Raw genomic sequence first — 26611 nt, forward strand, 5'->3', positions numbered from 1 at the left:
TGCGCTGCAATGCATTTCGGCCTAAAACCCCTATATTTGGGAAAGTAGCGACTTTCTTAGATCTTTGCCGCCGTTTCCCTTACCCGCCACTGCCCCCCCCGCACGCCCTCTCAGGAGGGGAGGCGACGGGGCTTCCGCGGGCCGTAATTGGCTGCGGGGAGCGGAAACGTCAAGAAACGTCACCGTGACATCTCCGCCGCTCGTCAAGCGGGTGTCGAACTTGTTTGCATTTTTATTTTTTTACCGCCGGACGCCATTTGCCGCCCTGTGGCCAAGGCGACTTTCAGAGCGCTTGCGTTTCTTCGCGCTTGTTCATAATCGCAATGCCGTTCTGCTGCGCCTACCAATGTAATAGTAATAGTGAAAAAAGTATTCTCGCTGTTTAACATTGATTGATTTGATTGATTGATTGTAGGGTTTAACGCGCCGACCTAACGCAGCCGATGAGGCGCGCCGTAGTGGAGGGCTCCGGATTAATTTTGACCACCTGGGGATCTTCATCGTGCGCCGAAATCTCGTACACACGGGCGTTTTTGCTTTTCGCCTCCATCAGAAAAGCGGCCGCCGCGGCCGGGAATCGAACCCGCGACCTTGTGCTCAGCAGCGCAATGTTTAACATTCCGAGTGTCAAAAGAGATGTCCAGCGCAAGAAGCAGTGGCTGCACAGCATCGGAAGGAAGGACTTTGCGCCTAACAGAAGGACTTCTTTGTGCGACGTAAGCTACAATTTTCGGTATTTCCGCGCGTGCACGAGGAGTTGACAGAATTTGGTGAACTCGCTCTTTCACTTTCACAGCTATTCTTAATTTTTGCGAAACAAGGCTTTCCTTTTTTTACGGAGAAGCGGGTCGGGACACCGCAAAGTGGGGTCCAGCAAAATGCGCGCCTCTACATCGATTGCAACTGTAATGCGGATTTAAGATACTTTTATTAAAAATGTATACATTTATTTTCCCCTCCCTATTGGTCTGTAACTATGTGCTATTTCGGTAGAATTTTTTCCACGTGTCTTTAAAAATTGCTCTACAGCTGTATTTTGTTTTAGACATGCTGTAAAGAAGTTGTCTTTCATAGTAAACAAAAAGCCGCTTACTGTAATATGTTAGTCGTGTTCAGCAACACGTATTTTTTTAAATATTTCGGTATTTAAATTTGTATTTTGTATATTTACATGGGTTGTCCATTCGTGAGGTGCTGGTTAGAGCTCATATACGAACTTACACATCACAACAGGAGGACATTGAGGCTATGATTCAGCTATTTTCTTCTTTTTTGCGAATCGGAATGTTTTAAAACCAATAACTGAGAAGTGTTCATGATACCACAGTTTCAAATAATCGTACTATTGTTTTGCACCTCCAATTTATTGAAGATCAATTCGAACCATTGATACTGCAGAAGTATGGAAAAAATAAGCTAAAACCAAACGCCATTCCAACTTTGTTTTCCCACCGGCCAGCTCCAAAGAAACAAAAACCTCCCGTCAAAAGATGCAAAATTCGCACACACTTGCAGCAAGGTCCTAAAGATATTTTGCTTGTGTTGGTAAAGGTTCGAGTTAAAATACTTGTCACAAATGAAGATGCAAAAGTAGCTACGATGAAAAGTAGCAAATGCGGCAGTAAAGGTGTTGGCATGCGTGCGGCTGTTGCCAGGTTCGGTAACAGTGCGGTGAAGTTATTTTGTGCATAATTTGTTAGAGAGATATGTTCATTCCTGTTCGTGTTCTTTTCTGGTTGTCTTCTTGAACTGCATGTATATATCCTAAAATGTAAGTACGCGCCTTTTCTTCGCGTGAGCATGTCTTCGAAAAATGTATTTATATTGCCGCGAACCATGTATGGGTTTGTTTATTTATTGTTTGTTTTTACTGCCGGGCCACGCCCGGCCTTCCATGTATCAAAAGAATGGTTCATTAAAAATTTTTTCACCAAGAGTTCACTGGTTACCTGTAAAATAGTAGCTACCTTAAGCATTTACCTTTGCCCTGCCTTGTGGTCTAAAAAAGTCTCCTTACACAAAAATGTGTCCATCGGGTGTTTCATTTGGGTGCGTGTCTGTGTATACTCAGATTAGTGTGTTTACCTCATCGCAGGAAGGTTAACCCTCCGTCATTGGATCAGCCTACCTGGATTTCCAGTACTTCAAACATCATCAAGACTCGGCCACTTTGAATAGGTTTTCACTGTAATGCACATGTTTTGATATATTTTCGGTGATCCCTAACTTATTTTTTATGATCATTCTTTTTAGTTCTTGCAGTTGACTTTTTTTTGCTATAACATTGAAAGGCTGAAAGGCATTCAGTATCTAGTCATTTTTTATAAGCATGTTTTAATTGCTATGGCAGCCAAATAGAACGGGTTGTTTCTAATTTTTGCCTTTTATGCATATCAAGTTTTTTTTTACTCCCACATCTTTTGGCCACCTTTTATTCTATTTTGACTTGTCATGTGTATTTTGAATAATAAAATTGCTAGTCTTGCAAAAGTTGCTCAGTGTGCTTATTGCTGCATTTAAGGTGTGTCTAGACGCTTTAGCTCAGTCAGATTTGTCAGGCCACACGAAATGCAGTAAAATGTGGTTATGCTGTCCCATCTATACAATATCAAAGTTGTTTTAGATGAAATAAGTTATATATGTGCACTCTTATTCTGATAATCACATTTCTATATACCCCTGGGCGTAAAACAGGAAGAGAGCTATAAGAGTCGTCTTGATGACATCTTAATAAGATGATAGCAAGATGGCTACAATGCCGCTGGCGTAAACTGCTGTGAGAGGTTTTCCTTTATGTCTCCACAATTACTAGAAAACATCTTCACAAGACATTATGTCTCTATCTGGCATGCTTAGAAGTCTTCTCGTAGATTGCTATTCAAAATTTTTGAGGATGTCGTCAAAACGGAGAATAAACGTTTTGTTGCTTTCAATCCAGATAGCTATGAGGTGTTTAGTATTCGTCCTGTAAACGTCTTGTTGGAATTTTTAGCAGTCTCTGAGATATCATCAAGAATATCTTACAAGACTTGTAGCTCAGGCATAGCGTCGCGTTAGCCGAGCTACAGGATGGCTATCTCCAGTCTTGGCAATGTCTATAAAAATCTTCAGGTGTTGCGTAGACATCTTGGAGGTCTTGCCCAGATGTCGTATAGAAGTGTGGTAGCTGTCCTAATGTGCAGATCAAGATGTCTTGGACAGCTACACAAGATAAGTTTGAGAATTCTACAAGACGTGCTTGCGTTCACTGGGAAGTGAACTGCGAGCTCAGAAACTTATCTGAGCTATTCGAAGCGGGCGTTTTGGGAGCGGGTTGAAACGGGAAGGGTGTTTTGCGAACGGGTTGAAACAGAAAGCGGCCAAACGGGAAGGGCGTTTTGGGAACGGGCGTACACGGGACAGGCCAAACGGGAAGGGCGTTTCGGGAATGGGTTCAAGCGGGGTGGGTTCAAACGGGACTGGGTTGTTTCGGGCTACACCCATGGAGCGTCATGGTATTTGGTGCCGTTAGCTGTAATTTTTTAATGCTTTACGTTCGCCGGACGTAACTCAAAACATTGGCCTAAAGTTCCGTTGGACGTAACTCTATAAACTGGCTTAAAGTTACGTCGGACGTAGCTCTAGTTTTCAATTTTGGGTTCCGTTGGACGTAACTCTAGAAACTGGCTTACAGTTCCGTCGGACGTAACTTTAGTTTTCAATTTTGGGTTACGTCGGACGTAACTCTAGAAACTGGCTTAAAGTTACGTCGGACGTAACTTTAGTTTTCAATTCTGGGTTCCGTCGGACGTAACTCTAGAAACTGGCTTACAGTTCCGTCGGACGTAACTTTAGTTTTCAATTTTGGGTTACGTCAGACGTAACTCTAGAAACTGGCTTAAAGTTACGTCGGACGTAACCCTAGTTTTCAATTCTGGGTTCCGTCGGACGTAACTCTAGAAACTGGCTTAAAGTTCCGTCGGACGTAACTCTAGTTTTCAATTTTGGGTTCCGTCGGACGTAACTCTAGACACTGCGATTTTTGGAGCCAGCTGGTGCGTTCGTCTGCGCGCAGCAGCTTCGGATTTTCGATATTTGCCAGGCACACGTCGCAACTCCGGGTATCTCACTTATTGCGACGGGCGCTCTGATGCATTAGGCCGTCCAGCGCAAGCTCCCGCTCATCCACTGAAGTCCCTACCCAGCATACACCGCGGTTCGAAAACGTCATGAACGTCTCGCCTCACCGCTTCCCTGTTCCCTTCGATACTTGTCTCGCGGGGAACTAGCAAGAAATATTTTAGTTGAAATAAATAGAAGTAACCAAAACGTTATACAATTCTTATTCGGAAACGAGACGGCAAATATTACTTACCGTTACTGTTTCGGCGCTTGGCCACCTCTTCAGCTGTGTGTGCCTCAAATCTCCCGCTTCTAATCTTGCGGTTTCTTCTGGAATGGGCGGAATCAACACAGGCGTGGCCAGAAAAATATTTTCCAGCCTCTCATATGCCTTTTGAGTTCCTTCTTTTACTCCGCTCTTATCTATCTCGTTACCTTAATTTGTACAACTAATGGCCTAAAATATGATTTTTTTTTCCCTGCGTGGAACGCATCAGTATAAGCCCGCGCTTAGTGATGTCAGTCACCGAGGTCAGTCACACCTGATGCTAGCAGAATATGCTGTTGGACAAGTTACTCAGCTGTGTAACACATTTCAGCGCGAAGATAGACGCGAAGACTAAGACAGACTATAATCAGAGCTTGTACCATGTTTTTTGTAGTCTTCACCTTTCTTCACGCTCAAACGGGCTCAACATGACCCTAGGTTCACCAAAATTTAGGCCTGCGAATCCACAGCCAAGCAGGTTGCCAAACTAGGCAGAAGGTTTAGAGCGATCACCACTTATCCACACCATATAGTTGCTTACAATGTATACTTACTAAGAAATTCCATGATTCACAGGCGGGAGTTTGATGATGTGGATGAGTGTACGTGGATGTAAGGGGGGGGGGGGGGGTCACGTTCTGACCCAAATTTTCAGGGATTTGAAAATATAAACAATTGACTTTGACTTTCGTTAATACGAAGTCCACGAAGACCGCCAAAAACTTCGAATTAACCGAACTTCCCATTAAACAAAAGGCAGAAGAGTAGCATCGCCATTATTCAGCAGCACGTTCTCCCTTCTTGATTTCCTTCATAATCTTGACTTTTGTCGCCCAATTTTAACGGCACGGGTCTTTTATCGCTAAAATCGAAGCCTGAAGCGTCCACAGTCTACTCGCATGGCGCTGCGCGCAATAAAGACGGCTGAGAACCTCAAGAGAGAGATGAGTACGGTGGCGCGAGTTTCAACTGGCCCGCCGCTTTATCGACTGTGCTATTCCTCAGCTGCGACGGCGCCGACATCAGTACAGAACACGGCGCCGTTTCTGGCCATTAAAAATTTTGAATTTATCGAGAAATGGTGGTCACCTCGATGCTTCTTATTCAAAATAACTTTCAGTTACCCGTTATAACGGGTGTTCGCTTCGATTTATCGAACAATTTCTTCCATTGGATTGCATGATGCCCGTACCAGCGCATCACTTTTATTAACCGAAAATTCCGATCAGGCGACTTCGAATTATCGAGAGTTGATTGTATAAATTTTCAACATGGCCTCCGTTGTGCCCGCAACACCCCCTCGTCCCCCCACGAAAAAAAAATCCTGGGCACCCGGGCCATTAAAAATTACTACGGGAGCAAATTCAAGAAATTGGGCAAGAGACATGAAACGTAGCAACGTTCCAACTTCACGCATGTAGCACAAAGAATGTATGTATAACGACTCAGTCACAAACTTGTGTAATAAATTTTTAAATACTTTTAAACTGACTAATGTTCCAGGTTTCCAGCGGCATCAACGGTGCCGACTTGTTAACTTAATACCGACTATCGGTAATATGGCACCTGTACAATGACGCGAAGCTACAATTCCCACAGAAGACAGAATGCGAAAGCAAGATGACTACTATATACGTCAGGCCCTTCCGATATAGCCACTGACCACCGTGGCTAATATATATGTGTACCAGTTTTCGAACAGGATTTACAGAGCCTGTATGAAGATAGAAGGGTAATAAGCGTTGTACCTCCACAGAACTTGAACAGAAAATACGAGACCACAATGCTTCAGAAAGTATTTATTTATTTTTTCAGCACAAATGCGACAGTTATCAAGCTGCCATAAACGATGGGTGGGTAAACAAAATGTCTCTGCGGGTTAACGATCCCTGAGGAAACAGCAGGCCCACGGCAACAGCGTGTCATGCTTTCTATTTTAATTTTTATTCTACTGTTTTCAATATTTTAGTATTTTTAAATTTGGCGCAGATCGGCAACTTATGGTAGTCTTTGGTAGCATTGAATGACTTCGCTCTGGCGCAGACAGAGTGACTATTTTATAGTGACTATTTCATGCATCGATGCCATTGGCATAAAAACAAGCTGCGTTACTCTGGTTTACAAAGAAGCGATGTTTCCTCAGTGTGCGTATAGCAGTGCGTTTTTAGCCAAAGAAGGCTGTGCTTAAGCAAGTTGTTCATCGTATTCATAGTCTTCAAAAACATTAAGTGGATGCAAAAACTGTATTCGCGCAGAACTAAAAAAACACGTTTTGGCAATAAGGGTTGTAAAATACTACCAATTCTCTTCAAGACTAATGAAACTCACCGTTGGTATACACAGGCCAAAATTCTCAGTAAGTTCGTGTAATTGAAAAACGTATACGAGTTTCAATCTCCCTTTTTACAGAATAGGTTAACACGATCACATTACCAGTATTGCGCCACGATACTAACAGACACAAATCTTTTTTTGTGTGTGTGGGCTTAAGGGAGTCAAACCTGTCGAAATGTAATGAAGTTCCAGTGGACTTCCCACGACACTATCAAATGCTTGATTCTAATTTTTGGAATTTAACGCACCGAAGCTACACTTGGCACTATAAGGATCGCCGTAGTGGTGGGCTCTGGATAAATTTTGACCACCTGGGGATCTTCGACGTGCGCCTAAATATCGACACACGGGCGTTTTCGCTTTTCGCATCCCTCTGAAAAGCAGCCGGGATAGAACCGCGCCCTTGGGCTCAGCTGCCACCGCGGCGGGTAAAAATATCCACCCTACTAAGGAGACTTTTTCCTGAAAATTAAGTTTAAATGATTAGGAGGCCCACGTAAAGACAATCTCAGTGCCAGTGTTACAGCAATACAGAACTACTCCTTTCATTCGTACAAATGACTCCAATAAGGTGCACGTTTCACAGCACAAAAAAGCAGCATTGTTTCCTACAACACCCACACAGGACACGCGGTATGTATAAATACAAGACACTTCGCACCCGCAACTGTTTCCGCCTGGCATCATTGTTGCGCTTAAAGGAGTACTGACACGAAATTTCAAAGCTGAGATAACTATGTAAAACGCTTCCTTTTTATCAGGAGATATCTCCCTGCAAGTTTCAACAGCAACCGTTCAGCGGAACATATTTAAAATCCATTTTAATCTTCGCCCGCACGATAAAGCCCAGAGCGGACCGACACGACATCATCTGCTACTTGCCCCAAACTGCCCGCGTCGGGGCCCCCGTGACGAAGCCGACGCGCTGGCTGTGGTTGGCGCGCGCTGCTCGGGCGTGTGTACACGTCATGGTTTTGGGACTTACGTCATGATGCCCGAACCTATGGGGACGGCGAAGGTGCGAAGACCTCGGCTGGTTTGGACGCGAGCGTGCGTTCCCTCGCTCGCGCTTCCAGAGCGGCAGCGATACGGCAAGAATGGTGACGTCACGTGATACCTCCTGTCATGGCGGCCGCTCGGCGTTCGTTTTGTTGAAACCGAAACTGACACGAATAAACGACGCCGTAAATGAATGTTTACGCTGCGCTCGACCGTCTAATCTGTCATTCTATGATTAGTGGGCTTAGGCACGCATAGCAGCGAAAAAAACGTAACACGAAAATTTCGTGTCAGTACTCCCTTAAAATCATACGGCATTGCTGCCACGATTCATTAACCACACTTGGCCCCATCTTAGACACACCCAGACCCCGGCAAAGCTCACACAAACTACTTTCCGGAAACGGACCATTCAGATGAACATTAAAACCGTGAGGTGAAGCACCTCACTTTGCACTGTTAGATGAATGTCACTACAGGATCAATGGAACACCTAGCACACAAAGTTTCACTTCACAAATTGCCTGAGGATAGATGAGTGCAAGTCGATTCACTGGTCGATTCAACGGGTGAACGTAAAGCAACCGATTCGGTTCTTGACTTGTCTTGCTCTACCATGCCTTCACGGCTGGCAGTCACCGCTAGCAAGGACTAGTAGCTCCAGCCAGTGGGTAAACGGCGGAATCGTACTCTTTGGGAATGACTGTACACAGGCGTTGAACACCAACGTGTAGGCGCACATAGTGGTGTATAACACGTCCCACCGGCGACAGGCACACTACCAAAGCTTTCTCCGCACGGGCTGTTTCACGGGTTCTGGTGGAACGTCAGCGCACTGAAGATTCCGGAGCATTTCGTCCAGGGCGAGGTACTCCTGGGCCAATGATCTTTCCTCGGCTTCTCTGGGAGACGGTGCTGCGGCAGACGTCGATGCACGGACGTCTCTTTCGGCCGCTTGAGCGATCACGTTGTCGAGGACGCAGTCCTCGAACCAGACCCTCCGCATCGTCGATCTGGAAGACCTCGGGCGAGTGTCTGACTCATCGGAACCACTTCCGGTGCTGGCTTCGTTCGACGAGGTGTCTTCGATCGAGTAAGACAGGTCAGTTTCGCCGAGCCCGTTGGTTGAGCCGTTCGAGGTTGTCCCACCATGATGGGACCGCGAGCTGCTCGGTCGCCCCACCTGGTGGCAGCCGGCGAGGTTCTCGTAGATGGGCGTCATGGTGGTCCCGTTGCGGCCGTGGCTGGAGTACGCGGCCGAAGCGGTGGTGACGAAGCGTTTCGCTGACGAGGTAGGAACGATTTCGACGGCAGGCATGGGCTGCATCCGCGTTGAAGAGACTGCCACGGAAGAACGCAGGACTCCGTGCGATCTCGGATTGTCTTCCGAGCTGGTGGACTCCGATGTACTGGACAGGTCCGATGTGCTTCCGTTACTGTTCGTGGCCACGGCGTCTTGCACCTGCGGAGTGAACAAATTTGTTACGGTGGAATAACGTAGCGGCTGCTTTGTAATTAATTAATGATAGACGCGTGATCATGCAAGGAGGTTTAGGTCTACAAGTTGTTGCTTTTCAGAGGCCGCATTGAGAAACAGTCCATGCTTAGACTACAATTGAAATCAGCACGTCTCCCTAAATGGTGCTTCAAACCATGTACTTATAACCTCTGACGTTATGCACAGTCAGCTGTACGGCCCGGTTATTACCACCGTCAACAAAGTAGATCCATGCCAACCTTGTGGCCAGCACTGCGCGGAGAAGGCAGTCAAAACCAGCTACGGAATATTTCTTGGACGCCACATCAAGGAACGTTCTCAGACACCCTATATAGCCCACAGTCAGAAAAAAACAAACACGAGCGACACTTCGAAGCTCGACAAGCACTAAGTCTAAAGACCCGTTTAAAATATGTTTGTCCCGCCAATAGATAATCATATAATCAGAGTGAAAAAATACCTGCGTAGCAAACCGTGGACGTAATTAGTGCAGCCTGCGTGGTGCATAAATTTCAGATCTCGTCGTGGAACGAGCAAGACGGCTGGTTGATGCGGCGGCGCCAGTGACACAGTTGAACCTCGTTATAATGACAGTGATATAGCGAATTATCGGCTATAGCGAACTTAATACGAACTTTGGTCCTTCGCGCTTCATTTCAATGACACATTCTTTTATAACGAAAGTGAAACTGTGAGAGCCGTGCACTGTCGGATATAATGAAGAAATATTTGACCAGTAGGCTGCGATGCTACTTAGAAAAACTCCCGGCGTCCGAAACTGTAGAAGCACAAAAGGCTCCTTTGTTCGGGGACACTGTGGAAAACTTCATCTTGCTCAGTGCTGTGAATAGCCACCAGACAAAGATTACATCCTTCCTCGAAAAAATAGGAACGCAGGCATGTTTTCTCAAACTAACTTCATCTGCTGTAATTTCCCGTTTCATGTTCTGGTTCTCTGAGCTTCAAATGCCACAAGGTGAAAGATAAGGGTTACCTTGTTTAAATTAAGGTCGAAGATTAAAATAACGCGTTTCTGTATCAAGGATTTTTGCGGGAGACAGATTACCGATTGGTTTGAAGTTTGAACCGATTTTTAGTTCTACTGTTACAACAAACATCGGATATAACGAACTAAATTACTGTCCCGATACTACTTTGCTATAACGAGGCTAAACTGTATACAAGAGAGTTCGCCGTGCAGGAGAAGACAGGTTCTAGTGGCAGTGTCACTTGAATATTGAAAGTTGATTGATTGATTGATTGTCGGGTTTAACGCGCCGACGCAACGCAGGCGATGAGGCGCGCCGTAGTGGAGGGCTCCGGGTTAATTTTGACCACCTGGGGATCTTTATCGTGCGCCGAAATCTCGTACACACGGGCGTTTTTGCTTTTCGCCTCCATCAGAAAAGCGGCCGCCGCGGCCGGGAATCGAACCCGCGACCTCGTGCTCAGCAGCGCAACGCCTTAGCCACTGAGCCACCGCGGCGGGTGAATGTGAAAAGTGGGCGTCGGACCTGTTTCCACCAGTCGGAGCCGCCGTGGAGGGATGGGCTGAAGAGCGAGACGTCCCTGCTGTAGCTCTCGAGCGCCAGGTGACGGGCGTTGTAGACGGACAGGTAGCCGGACATGCGGTGCGCCCGGAAACGCTGCACGAAGTCGAGCAGCCGCAACGCGTTCTCCGACGTCACAGCCCGGCACTCCACCAGCAGCACGTACGAGAAGGTGCTGAAGTCGTTCCTGCTCGCCAGTGAGGCAACAGAGGCGACAAACGAAACTTGCACTCGCGGATGTGGAATCGCTAAACGTTTTGCACGACTACACTCTGAAGAATATATACTCCCTAAAGGTTCTATTTGCCACTAAAGGCTGTTACTCCCGAAAGGCTGTGGTTTGTCGTCTCTTTTCTTAGTGTCCGTGTGTAAGTGAGCTACCATGAAGATGTTCCGAAGGTTCTAAATCTTCTAGAAGTTTTTTTTTACTCCATGGAGTAGGGAGGTTTCGTTTTTCTTCCAGCAAACAGGGTGTTTTTAGGAGATAGAAAAGTGGCATTTAGGGAGTTTTAAGAAATGCCTGGGGGAATTTAAGAAAGTTAAAGTTTGTTTTACTTCCTCAAAGGCGTTTTTAATTGATGTTTATGAAGTTTTCATGTGCTTGAGTAAGGGTCTATTTTGGCCCCCTTGGGGAGTATTTATATAACTTGGGGGGTGTTTTTAGGAGGGTTTCAGGGGAGCATTTTATTCTTTTTAATGGAATTTTAATGCAGGTATCCCGAGACTGCGGTGAGACGACTCAAGGGAATATTTAGAATGTTGATTATTGATATAAGCTTATTTACAACTAGCTCAGAAGTCTTGGTGTGCTACAAATGATGTTGTACCGAGCTTCCTTACATGCAAGGACGCTTAACTGCGGAGAGAAGAATAAATTCAAAGGAGCTATAATGATGGACGCTCGCAGGAAGAATTGAAAACTTGTGAGGGACGGCGAGGCCAACGTTTCGGTAGGGGGAGCTATCGCTGTTGAGATTAGTTTCAGCAGCAACTAAGGTTGCAAAACCGCGTTCTGATTTCTGTAATTGTTCACTGCGGCTCCAGCGTTGACCACCGAAGCGTGCGCTTACGCATCAACGACGTACCATAGTGAGTGCTGCAAATACGAAGTCAGAAAAAAAATGTAAGAACATCGCTGCTCATGCGTACATTTACCCTCCATTTATGCTCTTGTTTCCTTCTCCCTCACGCACACAGAGTGGCAAGCCAGAGCCTATGTACGATCAGGCCGACCTCTCTGTGTGTTCCTTTCATTCGATAAAATTACTCTCTTACTACTCCGCAGCCCACTAGGGGTCATTTTGTTCCTTGACCCAACCACTGATTTTTCATTCTCTTTATTCTCCTTTTCATTCTCCTTTTAAAGACACATGCACTGAAGACTTACACCAACCTCCCAAACTAATTTCTGCGCGGGCATCCTTATTGCGAAAATTCTACCCGGAACTGCAAAGCTTGACTGACTGTAGGGTTTAACGCGCCGACGCAGGCGATGAGGGGCGCCGTAGTGGAGGGCTCCGGATTAATTTTGACCACCTGGGGATCTTTAACGTGCGCCGAAATCTCGTACCCACGGGCGTTTTTGCTTTTCGCCTCAATCAGAAAAGAGGCCGCCGCGGTCGGGAATCGAACCCGCGTCCTCGTGCTCAGCCGCACAACGCCTTAGCCACTGAGCCACCGCGCCGGTAACTGTAAAGCTTTTTCACACTCTGTGACCGTTCGCAAGGCTTGATAAAGTTGCTGTTATGCAGGCTATAGGTTTACCTATCGATAGGCGGCCATTTCAACGCACTGATAAAAAAACTCAGAAATTCCAAGAGGAAATTTTTGAATTGTTAGGCTCTTTAAACGTCGGCTTCACAATGCATCCACATGCATTGCTGGAAAGGCATTTTTTCAGCCTGCGTGCTTGCCCTCTAATACAGAAAAAGGAAGGCCTTAAGACGTTTTATTAAGTGACAGCATAAGACTTCATGTATCCCTATCAAATGCTATATAAAGAGTCTTTTAGAAGTCGAATTTACTAGGTTACACAAATTCTTTGCCTGGAAGTCTTTTTTTTGTGCCATATAAGGATGATATCAAAGTAGGATGACCCAAGTATCCTCTTTGAAGTCAGCTTCACCACTGTACGGAATGCATAACTGAGAAGACATTTTTAGGGGCAATAAAAGGAATCTGATAAGCCTTCGAGCATTCTATAACGGCATCAACCGTTACAAACGGACAGACGTACGTTCTTCCTCGTTGAGCCCGCATAGATATGCTCACGTGTTTATGCGGTGACGTCATTAGCCCTGGACATGGATATCAAGACGACGAGGCGAGATGCATATATGTTCGCGCGCTGTAATTCGCACGCACCTGGGCCTCGACCTGCGGTAGAGCGAGAACCGGTGCAGGCCGAACTCGTGCGCCAGGTTGATGTAGAGGCTTCGCGCTCCCGTCCAGTCCTTCCAGCTGTTCTCCATGACGTCCTGGAAGGTGGCGTCCAGCACCTTGAAGCCCGCCACGATGTACGCCGTGCGACGCTCGTCGGCCGGCGCGTACGGGCTCGGGCCGTACGGCAGGTGTTGCCTAATCTCCTCGTAGATGCCTGCGCCATGGGGTAGACGTGTGCGTCTCTTGCAGCTCGGATGTGTCTGCACTGCCAGCCACGCTTGTCCACGCGAGGCCAACCTATGGAACACTTATGTGCTAGTATAGCAGAGATTAAATTCACAGCCGTCTTCATGGACTTTTAATTCTTTTTATCGTGTTTATATTGACAGGGTGAGGTACGAGGTCTCGGAGACGACGTTTATTGTCCTTGCTCGGAGCGAACGTTCCGGGAAGCGCGAGTCCGACGACGATGACGATGATGATGATCTACAGATGGTAATGGCAATGGGGCTTGAATACAAGAGATTGGGAAGCGTATCCCTCGGTGCTCACACTGGCCATGATAGCGGCGGTATCGCTTGCACTGCGTGTCACATTAATGTACGCCGCGAATGCTCACAATATTTAACTAAATATTGAATGTGTACTTTCCCGCCATTGTCATGAAATACCTCTTTTCTGGCGCTCTTTCCCATAGTTGGCCTTGCGCCATGAAACGCAATCATTATCATCAATACTTACGTGCTTTGAAGGTGACTAGAGTTCCTGTATATAGCTCCCGCTATATACAGGAACTCTAAAGGAACTCTATACAGGACCCTATACAGGAACTCTATACATACAGGAACTCTATACAGGACCCTATACAGAACCCTATACAGGAACTCTAAAGGTGACAGCATCATGGCTCCCCCTGGCGACACTTATTAGAGGCTTCTTTACTGCTACTTTGTGTTTGCGTTTCCTCATATTTCAGCACAAAGTACTTTGCGAAGCAGACTGGCGGCGCTTCAAGCAGCAGGTTCCCAAGAATCAGAGTTGTGCTTGGCTGCTGTTCAACTGTTCTACCCACGTGCCATCACATTAACCTGTCACACCGCACGCACGCGCCCTTGTTGTACCACAGGTAGCGTACTCATGTCGCGGGGATAACGCACATGATGACACCTGCTCTGGAGACCATGCACTTAATTTTCTTTTCAAACAAATTGATTGAAATTAAGCAACGTGCGCACTTTTGCGCAAATTCCGGCATTACCTGAGTATTAGGGGCAAAGCACCTTAGGGGTTGTGGCTGTTGGCGTCTCCTGTAGTCGTCGTCATAATCGTCGTCTCATGTAGTCACGGTACTAAAACACCGGGAAACTCGTTTACGCTTCACGCTCGAACGTAACGCGTACTAAAAAAAAAAAAAAACACCGGGACACTCATTTACGCCTCGCACTGGAGCATGGACAAAAAGAAGAGCGCATGTTCCGACAACCTTCTCTTGTCGTCGTGTCTCTCGCGCTTACTTTTTTGTAGTCGAGCCGATACTAGTGTAGGGCTCATGTAGTCGAGCCGATACGTGCACGAAAAAGCAGGAGCGGAGTAAAAGGCGCGCTCGGCATCATCCTCACCCTGGTGCAGCACGTAGTCTGGGCCGAGCCGGTCCTGACCCAGCAGCTGGTCGTCCATAGGCACGAAAGGACCCGGAAGCTCGTACAGGTGGACCACCGGGTACAGCACTGCGAGGAGAGGCCATTCAAGAAGGGGTGCACCATAGATGCACGCCTCGCCGGAGTCCTTCTGCACCATCTGGACTCTCCTGAACTCCAGTTTGACGTCTAATTGACCACCAATGGTCTCAACTCGTGGGCGCAATAGATGCTCACACATTACCTGTTTTCCACCAGAAGGTATAGTCATCAACGGTCGTTTCCGCATTGTTGTTTTTTTTAATCGAATCAGAAGTATAAACCTGAGTGCCGCGCCATAATGGCGGGCTAAGGGGTAATTTAAACCTCTTTGGATTAGGTGTTCGAAAATGTTGTTTCACGCACATTATCGTCTTACGCCCCAGAAAATTCCCGCAGCGTCCGAAAAACGACCCAGCGACATCGCGCTCAGTAGCGCTAAGATAGCCACTACGCCACTGCAGTATACGCGTCAGCATTCCTCCATGCCTTATCCCCCTAAAATTGACAATTTTGTACGCTACGAAGCTTGTTAAAAGTTCTATAGTAAAAAAAAAGTGGTATGCACTGTTCTCCGATGCGTAAAAAGTGTATCTAGCGAGTCTTCTTGTGGTAGCTTTACTCCGCAATACACGGGAAATGCCGCGGTTACGACAAACAAACAAACAAACAAAACTAACAAATGAATACGTAAATAGGAAAATAAAAATAAATAAGTATATATAAATAAACAAACAAGTTATTAAATAAATAAATAAATAAATAAATAAATAAATAAATAAATAAATAAATAAATAAATAAATGTGCCAAGCAGCATGCGCGCACCTCCTTTCTCCATGGTCTGCAGCAGTTCGCCGGTCTCCGCGAAGTGCGGGTCGGCCAGCAGCGCCTGCGCCAGCAACCGCTTCTGCTCCCCGTACGGCACGCGCAGCGTCCGCGCATGGCTCAGCAGCGAGAGCACGGCGCTGCTCTGGCTGTCGGGAGACGGCCGACCGAGGGAGCCGAACGAGTCCCCCGGAGACCGGTGCGTCCGGGAGCCCATCAGGTGGACCTCCTGCGAACCGGAAGAATGTAGTGTTAATGGGAGACGATCTTGTGTGCGCACTGCATATCGGACCGGATGTAGTATTGGCCTTTTTTAACACGAAAGTGTTTTATGCCCGGGTACACGAAGTTCTCGCTCACGTCATATCCGTCACGGAAGTGACGTCGCCAGGAAAAGTGCCATTGACGCTGCGGCGCCCGGATTCGAGCCCACGCCCTCTCGAGCTCTCTCGCCGCAATGTGAGGTACTATCGGCGTCAAATGAAACGCGAGCACGAAAATATTAATCAGAACGTGCAGAATTGAAAAGTACTGCCCGTACAGTTCATATAATCGCACGCTATTTGTATATTTGGAAATCCACTTTTCCCAACTTTATTTTTGTAACTAAGGCACGCGTCATTTTGGCTTGCATGGAAAGAAATCGCGCTATTTGTGCGTTCAGGTTCATATTTTCGTGTTCGTGTTTCATTTGACGCCGATAGTACGTGGCGCTTTGCCTACTGCGCTATGAACAGCGACGTGAGCAGCTCCACGAACGCGCCTTATGTCCTTCCCTATGACCCATTCAGATGGTGCTGCCCTCTAGGAGAGGCGAAGCGAAGTAGCGCATCATGACGCTAATGAGCGCCGACAGTTGGCGTCTCGATGCCAGCGCCTTCGTGTACGGGGGACGCGCGTGAATTGAGGCAAGACTACGCTGTAACGTTGTTCCCATGACCGTTGTGTTTCAAGCTGCTGTTTCTGTGCATGCCATTTTTGGTATTGTTGACCCAGCATAAACAGGTTATTTTTTTTTTGTTTCTTGCGTGTCAGCGTCACTTCGTCTGGCGGGGTCAGGCTCGCGAACCCTTCGCACATGAAGGAGGTTCCTCTAATATTCAACTGCTCCTGTGCAGGTACCTTTCACTTTCGTGTTTTACCGATTCCTACGAAAGAGGGATCAACCACAATTTTTGGTTGTTTAAATTGCGGTGGCATTTACACATCCAGTATCACACTTTGTACCCGCTGTTTGTTTTTCCGTAAACCTATATGCTTTCCGAAATTTCCAAAATAATGAGCAGTAAGCGTTCGTTGTTTATCTTATTTATTTTGGAATACTGTTGGCCCTTAGGCCGTTACATGCGTGAGACCACTGGCGTACGCAGGGAGGGGGCAAAGGGGGCGCACCCCCCTCCCTTAAATCAACCATGAGCCGCTGTTTGTTGTTGGGTTTATTTGTTTTCGATGTTTTTTGCTATTATTTACTAATTTTCTTTGTTTGTTTGTTTGTTTATTATTATTTGATAATTGTTATTATTTTCTCCACTTTCTAGGTGCCCCCCCCCTCCCCCCCCCCTCCCCGAAGCAATATCCTGCGTACGCCACTGGGTGGGACACAGTAAGACAGTTAAGCATCAATACCTATAATTCAAAACATATCAATATAATACCAATCAATATAATATAAACCACCCGCCGCGGTGGCTCAGTGGCTAAGGAGTTGTGCTGCTGAGCACGAGATCGCGGGCTCGATTCCCGGCCCCGGCGGCCGCTTTTATGATGGAGGTGAAAAGCAAAAACGCCCGTGGGTACGAGATTTCGGCGCACGTTAAAGATCCCCAGGTGGTCAAAATTAATCCGGAGCCCCCCACTACGGCGCGCTTCATCGCCTGCGTTGCGTCGGCGCGTTAAACCCTACAATCAATCAATATAATATAAATCAATATAATATAGATACATCTCAATTCAATATATTTAAATATAAAATATAACAGCGACGTCCTCGGGGCAGGAAGCCACGTCTTAGTTATAAGCGATGCTTCGAAAACAGCGGATATGATTTGTTCGCAGTGCCCTAGAGTGGGGTCGATGAAACACTTTGAATGAAGCGAAATTTTAAATAAAGTGGTGTTGTTACAGCAACGGTTTAATCTATGTAAAATCAACAAAATATGTTTTAAAATGTACACAAAAAGGACAAAAGACGTTCAAAAATTGTGTGTACACAAGGAGAAAAGAAGTTTAAAATGAATATACAAAGGTTGAAAGGGTTTAAAAAAAAGCGTGAAAAAATGGCAAAAGAAGGTGACAATGTATATAAAAAAGGAAATATTTTCGCATATCGCACGCAGCCTTATACATAATGAAAAAATTCCCAAGACTGGCCTCCCGTTAAACCGCCCGTCATGCGTTGACCTTCCCGTATCGCTGGTGTTACTGTGCGACACGCGAAGAGGAAGGAGGCGACTCCAGAGGAGGGTATCATCTTCTGCTCCTACCTCGTACTCTGCCTTAGCTGTAGGAATTTTGGACTGGGGTATACGCTGCCAGTTGAACCGGCCCAACCATATGGTGGCCAGTGGCCACGCTGAAAGTCTATCGATCGTCGGTTGTTTCATTCTATCAATAGCTTCGTAATATCAAAGAGGGGTTCAGATCTGTTAAATACATGCCAAGAAACAAAATTTGTTTGTTACACCGAGAACTTCGCAAAATCACATCGCTTGAATCCGGGTGGTGACAGAGGATAGCAACACCGTGGCGCTTCCGTAAAAATCCTTAACTGCAAAAAAAAAAAAAAAAAAAGAAAGAAGAAATTCATGGAGCAGGGTAGGGAAAAAAATTAGCAGTGGCTTAGCCCGGCTATGCCAGAATATACGCGGCGTGAGCTAAGGTTCAGCTCGTTATTCTTAGGTTTCCTGGTTGTCTAGGATTAGCTGATTATCAAGCTTAGTGCTGCTAAAGCGATTACCAATCCAATCCAATCCAATCCAATCCAGTCCAGTCCAGTCCAGTCCAATCCAGTCGCGGCGGAGGCGGCTCCGGCGCGCCAGCTGTGCGCCGTCAGACGTCACTGCTCCTCGCGCATGCGCAGCACGGCTCTTCAGGAGCCATGCGAAACTGCTCAACCTCCGCCAGTGAAGCCCACGCTTCAAAAATGGGACTACCTCTTGCCGGATCTGCTTTTGGAGCTCTGTGCAGACACCTTTATTTGCTTATGAAGCTTCTTTGTGTTCTGCTGAGACAGCTTCACTTCCTTAATCATTTGAGACATCTCCGTTTGCTCTTTGTGCATCTTCGTCCAACGCGCCGACGCAGGAACTGACGATCGCCCCGCCACGCAACGTCATCCTTTTGCGCACGGCGGGCTTCACTCCAAGGCCCGCGCACCAGCCGCTGACGTCACGTGGTCCTCCCGCCCCTACGCATGCGCGCTTAGCCGTCACGAAAAACGAATCAATCGTGTTTACGCCTCCTAGTGCTTACTCACTGAAAAAATACGAGGTAAGCTTAACAGCTCACGAAAGATAACGCATATACAACGCGTTAACATGTGAAGAAGCCTCGGTAAGTGTGGCGGTGGGACGTTGCTGCGATAATGTCGGCAAACTCATTCTTCAGGAAAACAAACGCGTGTGTTCATCGGCCGTGTTTGCTAACTCAAGGCACACGCCTGAAGATAAGACTTGAGCGTAACGCCGGTGCAGCATAGCCAAATGGCGGTATACGGTTTGCTTTCCTCGTTTGTATAGGAACCTGGCGACCGTGGACCATTAGCGCGTAGGTCGTGCGAGCGCGTGCGTGCGTCAGTGGGGCGGGGCAGACAGATACATAGAAAGGGCCTAAAGCCATGTAGTGAAGAAGCCAATGAACCCATCAGGAAAGCAATTCGATTCCGTTTTGTACATAAAAACCAGAATTTCGAAACGCTGAGGAAGAAAGCAAATGGAGAGAAGGATGGACCTGCTTGTACCAAGGCGAATAGATTCATCCATTCGTCTTCATTGTATATAATGTGTTCTCCAGAAAAGAAAGCGTTATTGAGGTGGGATTGAGTTTCAGATAAGCTTGAAAAACCACGTTATGCACAGGATACCAACGTCAGCTGTTTGTTTTTAACCCGAAATAACAGCAGCCTCTGAGCCAATGAGCAGTCCATTTCCTTGGACCATCACCAGCTTAACGAAATAAAAGAGGCTTTACATTTAGAATAATAAAAAAAAACACTTTGTAAGAACCGTCTCTGATTTTAAGATTAGAAATCAATTCGCCGCAGCTACCGGGAACAGAGAAGTGATCGCAACGTTCGATCTTCCTACCATTACCAACAGACGGCTATTTGGTCGCCAACCGGACGGATACACGCGTGGGACGAAGCACTTCACGCGGCACAGATGCGTGACCGACCTTGGATCGAACAGCAGGCTTAGCCGAGCTTGTGCTTTCACGAACACGACACGCATACCTGTCTGGCGGAACGTTGGTTTCGCTTGTTTTTTATGCACAGCACCGGCTCATTCATATTCGCGCACTTGTAAGACACCCCCAGCGGCGCCTATTGAGACTAATGATGCTTGAAACTGGGAAATGGCTTCGCGGCAGACAGCATGGAACGCAGCCGGCTGTGCGTGCGTGATGGAAAACTGGCAAGGTGTCAAATTTTGTTTGAGTATACAGCCGGCGAAGGTGAGAAGATAAATGGCGCGAAGTTTAAATTCAATAAGTGGCATTCATCGTTGCGCAAGTTTCTTGAGTGTGTTGCGCAATCGATAACTAGAAGGTCGTTCGGTTTGGTAATGAGATTTTTAAGAGGTGGTTGCGTGACTCTTCGCGAAAACAGACTGCTTTCCGCGATAAGATCCACGTGTAGTAGTATGCACGATGCCGCGTGGTGAACGAACAAAACATCTACGCTTGAGCAGCTGCCACAGGAATGTTTTCATACAGTTCATATTACGAAAAATTGACCAACTTTGTAGGTGGAATGGAATGTTTGCTTTGGGAAAAAGTCGATCAGAAGTACTTCTCTTCGCTTATGGTGTTGATACGAATAAATTATTGCGAAAGCATTTGGTTCGCAGGCTGCAAATGCATGTCGGTGGCACATTGACGGCGCACGAAACGGCCGACGGTTTGGATGAACACCAAATGCTTGGATTGACACCAAATTTCTCAGCGAAGCTCCTGTAAAAAAAGTGTAGCAGTTGTGTTGAAAATTAGGTAAATTCGGGTCTTAGCGGGACTTGAACCATGCGTGCTAACCGGGAATGCGAGGTCAGCACGCATTTGAAACTCAACCCCAGTTCGGTGCGCATACGCTAGATACATGCACTGGGGCCTACACAGTAATTTGAGCATATGATTATTAGAAAAGCACAGACTGGGGGAGTAGCAGAGCACATTTCCGCTGAATGTCAATTCCCATGCGGAAGTAGGGGTACACCGCAAGGCGCGGTTCTGTCGCCAATACTATTTAACATAGCCCTGATTAACCTTCAGAAAGAATTGAACAAACTTTCGGCAGGCCACACCAACGGAGTCCTGGACAGAGGACGCCACCCACTAACCAGATTGATCTCACTGTTAAAGTTTTATCCTCCCCCTCTCCTTTCCTACGCGGGTACGTTCCGAGTCATGTAGTAACCGACAGGAAATGAAAATACCGAAAAGGATTATTATTATTATTAGTAGTAGTAGTAGTAGTAGTAGTAGTAGTAATATTAAGAATATGACACTTTGAGCAATTGGACCCTAATAATTTCGCATTGATTGCATCATAAGGACTGCTTAGGCGGTCTCGTAATTTATTTAACCAGCAAGGCGTTCAACGCTAGGCTTCCTAAGAACCTAACATGCCCCGCAGATTAAAAAGCTGCCGCCGCACGGTTCCTAGAAGCAGGCGCTAAATAACGGCCGCCGCCCAAAAAGGAGTCGTCAGCCGTGGTCGCGCGAATGTTACAAACGGCAGCCCAAAGCAACACGCAGGCAGCCGTGCCGTCTACCGGCCATTTGCGGCTACCGGCGGCGTCCTTGCCTCCATCGGGCGGTGACAGCTCGGGAGGAGGAGCATTTTGTTCTGCTCGTAAACCGCGAGGCTCTTTCACAACTTTCCCCGTCTCACGGCCCTTTGATCCCGGCGCACCGACGTGGCCCCTCCCAGAACCACTTCTTGTTTGTGGCCCAACAACACCGGCCCCGGGGGGTCCGACGAGCGGCGCACCTGTGTTCCAGCCTTCCTCCAAGGCCGCCTCCCGCTGCCACCCGAATACGGTTGCCCGCAGCGGGTGCACCGTAGCGCGGGAACATCGGAATCGCAACCGCCTCATTCCGAAGCCAACGGTTGGGTGCCAAGCTGTTTGTGATGTTTCTTGGTTCGAAACGAAATGAGAAGGGAAGGACGCACTGCGGGTATTGTTGTACCCAGTCAGATGAACTTATAGGCTTTACCGCGTGAAGCTACACCCGGGAACTGCGGCGCGCCGTAGTGGAGGGCACGACGTGGTGGAGGGCTCCGGATGAATTTTGCAACCACCCGTGGATCTTTAACGTGCTCATGATATCTCTAACACTCCGCTGGCGTTTTCGCTTTTCGCCTCCATCTGAAAATTGTACCTAGTCACAGGGTACGACTGCATACGACGCAGTGTGGTGGCGGCGAGCATTTTGATTTTGATTTGATTTGATTTTTATTTTTGCGCGAAAAAACAACAAACAAATCACTTTCGCGCAAGAGAAGAGAACAGGATGGAAGAGGAAATAGTGTGCCGGGGAGGTGGAAAGTCTGCAGGGCAGTGGAAGTCCTCGCTTACAGACGGAAGAGCGCAGCTCCTCACACACCGAAACGCAGAACCCGTGAGCCACACTGCCCGGCCCAGATCGCACAGACACGGGTGTTGGACACTGCAAAGAACTCCGCGCCATAGATGATACCGTATCTCCAGTGGAATAGGACGCAACGTAGTTACGCCGAAAATTTTTGAAACGCTAACTGCGGACGCCATTAGCATGTTCAACCGACATCTAAGCAGTGCTCTCCAAAGTTAGCGATGCATATAATGGGAGATATAACAAAGCGAAATGAAGTGACGTATGTCGGAGATACGTCGTAGTGGGCCTCCATACGTGTGTGCTTGTGTTCGTCTGATGGTTTTTCATTATTTTTACTATTAGTACTGTTTAATTGTCTCAGCTTTTAACCCTCATGACGTGTTCACCAACCATCTAAAGTAGCTAGCAAAGTCAGCAGTATGCAGGACTGACCTCTGCGGTCTCATTAAAGAATCCTCTCTCTCTCTCTCTCTCTCTCTCTCTCTCTCTCTCTCTCTCTCATTGCTCACTTCAAGCTGTCTTGCACGAAGTGTATGGATCCGTGATTCGTTCCTTTAAACTCACTTTGAGCTGCCATAATTATTCGACCTCCTCAAAGGGAACACCAGGCTCAGTTGTAATATAGAATAGAATAGAATAGAATAGAATAGAATAGAATAGGGAAGTTCATTTCATGTTCTTAAGAAGACATGACAGGGTGAGAGAAAGAGCTGCTGTGGACAGCTTGACGAGCTCTCGCCCTCTCCAACGGACAGCAATATGCCCACTACTACAAGTCTTTCCGCTCAAACAAAGATGTCTCATTCTCTACCTTTGGACAGATGAAACTTGCACTGAGTGAATGCCAAGGGCGCACCTAACTGCCGTATGAAGCAGGATGCAGCAGCCATGGGAGAAAAAGACTGCAAGCAGAGTTGTCGGTTCGTGCGCAGTGTTGCCACTCTCATTACGTTTCCGCCACACCTCGTGTAATGGTTGGGCTACGCCTTCTAGTAGTTAATGGTGTCGTGGACGCCTTGGACATCTCATTCACCTTCGCGAAGCGCCTACCGAGTATCCTTTGTCCGAGGGTGGGCTTCGCGATGGGCCGCATCAAAGTACAAGCATGCTTTTTTTACTGTGGCAGGCGATGCCTCAGCCTTCGGCTTAGCCCGCAGATCATCGCCCTGCGGCCGACGACGCAAGTGCTGCTTGACAAGACCCACTTTTTCATATTCTTCAGGCCTCAAGGACAACTTCTGCTCCCGCGCAAGCCCCCCCTCGCGTATACGGGAGCTCCGAATCAATGTCAGGGATATTGCCTGTCAGCCGCGCAAGTTTGTACAGGGCTGTTCCAAGGTCCTTCGTTGGCGGTGCATTGAATGGCTGAGTGTACACTTCGCACGTTTCTCCGGCGCCGAGTTGCTAGGGGCAAAGCCGATCTGTCCGTGTCCCATGAACGTAAAAGGCGTAGACTCTTTAGCTCGCGTTAGAGCACGTAACTGTCGCGCTTGAGTGGTATACACTGGCATACAAATTGAGGCGTTCAAATTTTAGTTTGTGTAGGCTAAGTATTGAGATTGTTACGGAGCTTTATGAAAGACCGAAACCGCTCCTTATAAACCCGTCGTTGCTTCCTTAGAGTACGGAACAATAAAATCGTCATATCTTGTGCGCTAACATTCATACTCTCGCGTTTCATTAGCACCTTATTATTCGCACTTCCCAGCAACGGTGGCGCCGCCGCGCACCTTTTTTCCGAAGCCGTTTGTAGATGATCGGCGTCCCGGGCGAAGGCAGCCGGAGCGTTCGGAAACGCGGGGATTGAGAACGCAAAACCAAAAAAGCAATCGAATGTGCTGTGTACCGCAGTATAGAAATCGCTCCGCACCGGGAAAAGCCAGCGTTCATACCTTTCCTACAGATAAAAAAGCCCGAAAGGTTTGGATAACTATGCTCCGCATTGGAAAAGGTGTCGACAACACAATGGGGTTTGCAGTAGTCCCTTCACGAGAGCTGACTTCTTCTGGAGCAATATCCGTAAGTTTAGTTTGCTCTCTCGTTATTGATGGTGTGGTTTTCGTGCAAATTGACTGTGTCGTTTATTAATAGATGGCCGCAGCCACTGAAACCGCGGTTGAAGAAAAGGCGCTGTGCCACCGCATAACATTCCTATGTGCACGCACGAGAAGAAAGTTAAGGCAAGAACCAACTGGAGAACGTCATTGTTCTTTTATTAACGTGCTGGCTTCTTTTAATAAGTGCTGCATTCAAGCTGAATTTTGTGCTTTGTTGGGTTGTTTCTCTTTTTAGTATTATGTGTGATTACTGTTTTGAACTTGCTGCTTTTTTTCTTTCTTAAACCCCCCAGATGAATGGGCGATGTAGATATTTGTAATAAATAAATAAACTTGTTACTGCGCCATCGTTGTTTCCGACAGCTCGCTAAAAGCACAGCACAGCTGATGTAACAGGCCCTGCCGTAGATGCGTCAGCGTTTGATATTTAGTTTCGGTATTTTTATTATTACCTGTAACCTGCATAAACGCCGTTGGATCTTTCCTTGTAAAAACAGCTCACAAAATTATAATTTACTAGCATTATTAGCACTTAACCCGACACAATTGCGCAAGTGGCCATAACAAAACGCTGTGCTCGGTTGCGTCTACCGAGCTCTGCTTGGCGCCAAATAAATATTCGTAAAGTGTGCTTGAACAATTTTACGAGCATGGGTCGAAGAATAGCATCCTTTATAGAACCTATAGTGCCAATAAACGTTCACGCAGTGCGGTTGGGTGGTGACGCAATTCGGTTGCAGGCACAATCCCTCGAAGCTCAGCATGTCATCTGTGGCCTCCCTGATGCCGCAAAACACTATGTGACTGGAGTTATAAACTGCTTCGCCTTCGACAAAGCACCTTCGTGTCTCATCGGCAAGGAAAAAGATGGTCTGAAGAGACACTAATTGGCCCGGATCGGCTTTTGTCTCCAGACGCGCGCGCTTACGCGACGTCGGATTATCGTCCCGTCCTCCATTTGGATAAGGTCCCTGAAATTACTAAGGTAGCGCCAACTGCTCCCTCCTTCTCCGCTGCCCTCCTCTTTTTTCTCTCCCCTCACCCGCGGCGCCGCGGTCCCTTTAACTCGGCGGCGGGGCCGCCATGTTTGTTGGCTTCCTCCGAGCAGACGCCCTCGCAACTCTTCGGGCCGCTCGGACAGATTATGGCGACAATTTCAGACCCATTCCCTCCCCACCAGACACGTCCTCCACCACATCTATCCCACATTATATCCCCGCCCAAACTGCCCGGCATGTGGCGCTCGAGATACCACGCCACACGCCATTTGGGAATGCCCCTCTTTACCCCCGCTCCGTTTGGCTGGAGGTGACCGGGAGCTCCTCGTCCGAGCTACAGCTCCTGACCGCCACTAGGGCTCAGGATTACCTGTCGCGCCTCCCTCACCTGAGGGACACTCGCTAGGACTGAGCCTCGTCAGAAATAAAGTTATTCTCTCTCTCTCTCTCTGCAGTTTTTCGTGCAGTTTGCTCTTGTTTTCGCGCCGCAATCGCTCTTTGGTAGCATTAATAGTATTTATACAGCCCCGTTTTACCAACACACATTAAGTGAGGATGTTTTGTTGTATATTTTTGTGTAGAAGGGGATATTTGCGGGATGGATGCCGCTGGCGCATACGGACAGCGCGGTGTTTGTTTACATATGCGGCATGCTCAGGATAGTTCGTGAACGCGAAAGGATCGAACGCGGACGTTTCAAATTGCTCTGTTACAGTAATTCCGTTCTTATATTTGCGTGATTGAGTTGTGGTCGTGCAAGCGCTGCACAGAGGGCTTGCGCATGGTTCGCGGTGACCTTGGTTCGCGGCAGTTCGAGCGCGCGCTGCGCTGGCTTTTTTGCGTTCGCGTTTTTTGCGTTATAGGCAGCGCTAAACTAACGTTAGATTAGGCAGCGCTCAGTATGCGCCCCGCATTAGCTACTCACATTCATGCCACCTTTATTTCGTGCACTTTACGGTGCTTTGACGCTGTTGCAAAATATATGTCACCTTCACGTCGTTATAGGCTGCTGTCAGGGTCAAAGTTCTCGCGTCTCCTCGTTGGCCTCGCCCATGACGGCTGTACTTCTGGCAGTGCGTCCGTGGCATAGCAATGTTCGTGCGATTGGC

General features: G+C 47.4%; 1 protein-coding gene across 3 annotated transcripts in view; it reads right to left on the bottom strand.

Moving 5' to 3' along the window:
* Positions 1–6151: 6151 nt before the first annotated feature.
* The window catches only part of LOC144143578 (uncharacterized), a 133698-nt gene continuing 113238 nt past the window's right edge, over positions 6152–26611 (bottom strand). For all 3 annotated transcript variants that reach the window (XM_077675379.1, XM_077675380.1, XM_077675378.1), the window contains exons 2-6: positions 15635–15863; positions 14752–14859; positions 13115–13346; positions 10715–10937; positions 6152–9164 (exon numbers count right to left, since the gene is read on the bottom strand). In XM_077675379.1, coding sequence (XP_077531505.1) covers positions 8481–9164; positions 10715–10937; positions 13115–13346; positions 14752–14859; positions 15635–15851 — 1464 coding nt within the window. In that variant the 5' untranslated portion in view covers positions 15852–15863 and the 3' untranslated portion in view covers positions 6152–8480. The remainder of the gene's footprint in view (positions 9165–10714; positions 10938–13114; positions 13347–14751; positions 14860–15634; positions 15864–26611) is intronic.

This window comes from Haemaphysalis longicornis, unplaced genomic scaffold (assembly GCF_048455015.1).
Source record: "Haemaphysalis longicornis isolate Haplotype H1 unplaced genomic scaffold, Haemaphysalis longicornis Haplotype H1 scaffold_6, whole genome shotgun sequence".
Classification (NCBI taxonomy): domain Eukaryota; kingdom Metazoa; phylum Arthropoda; class Arachnida; order Ixodida; family Ixodidae; genus Haemaphysalis; species Haemaphysalis longicornis.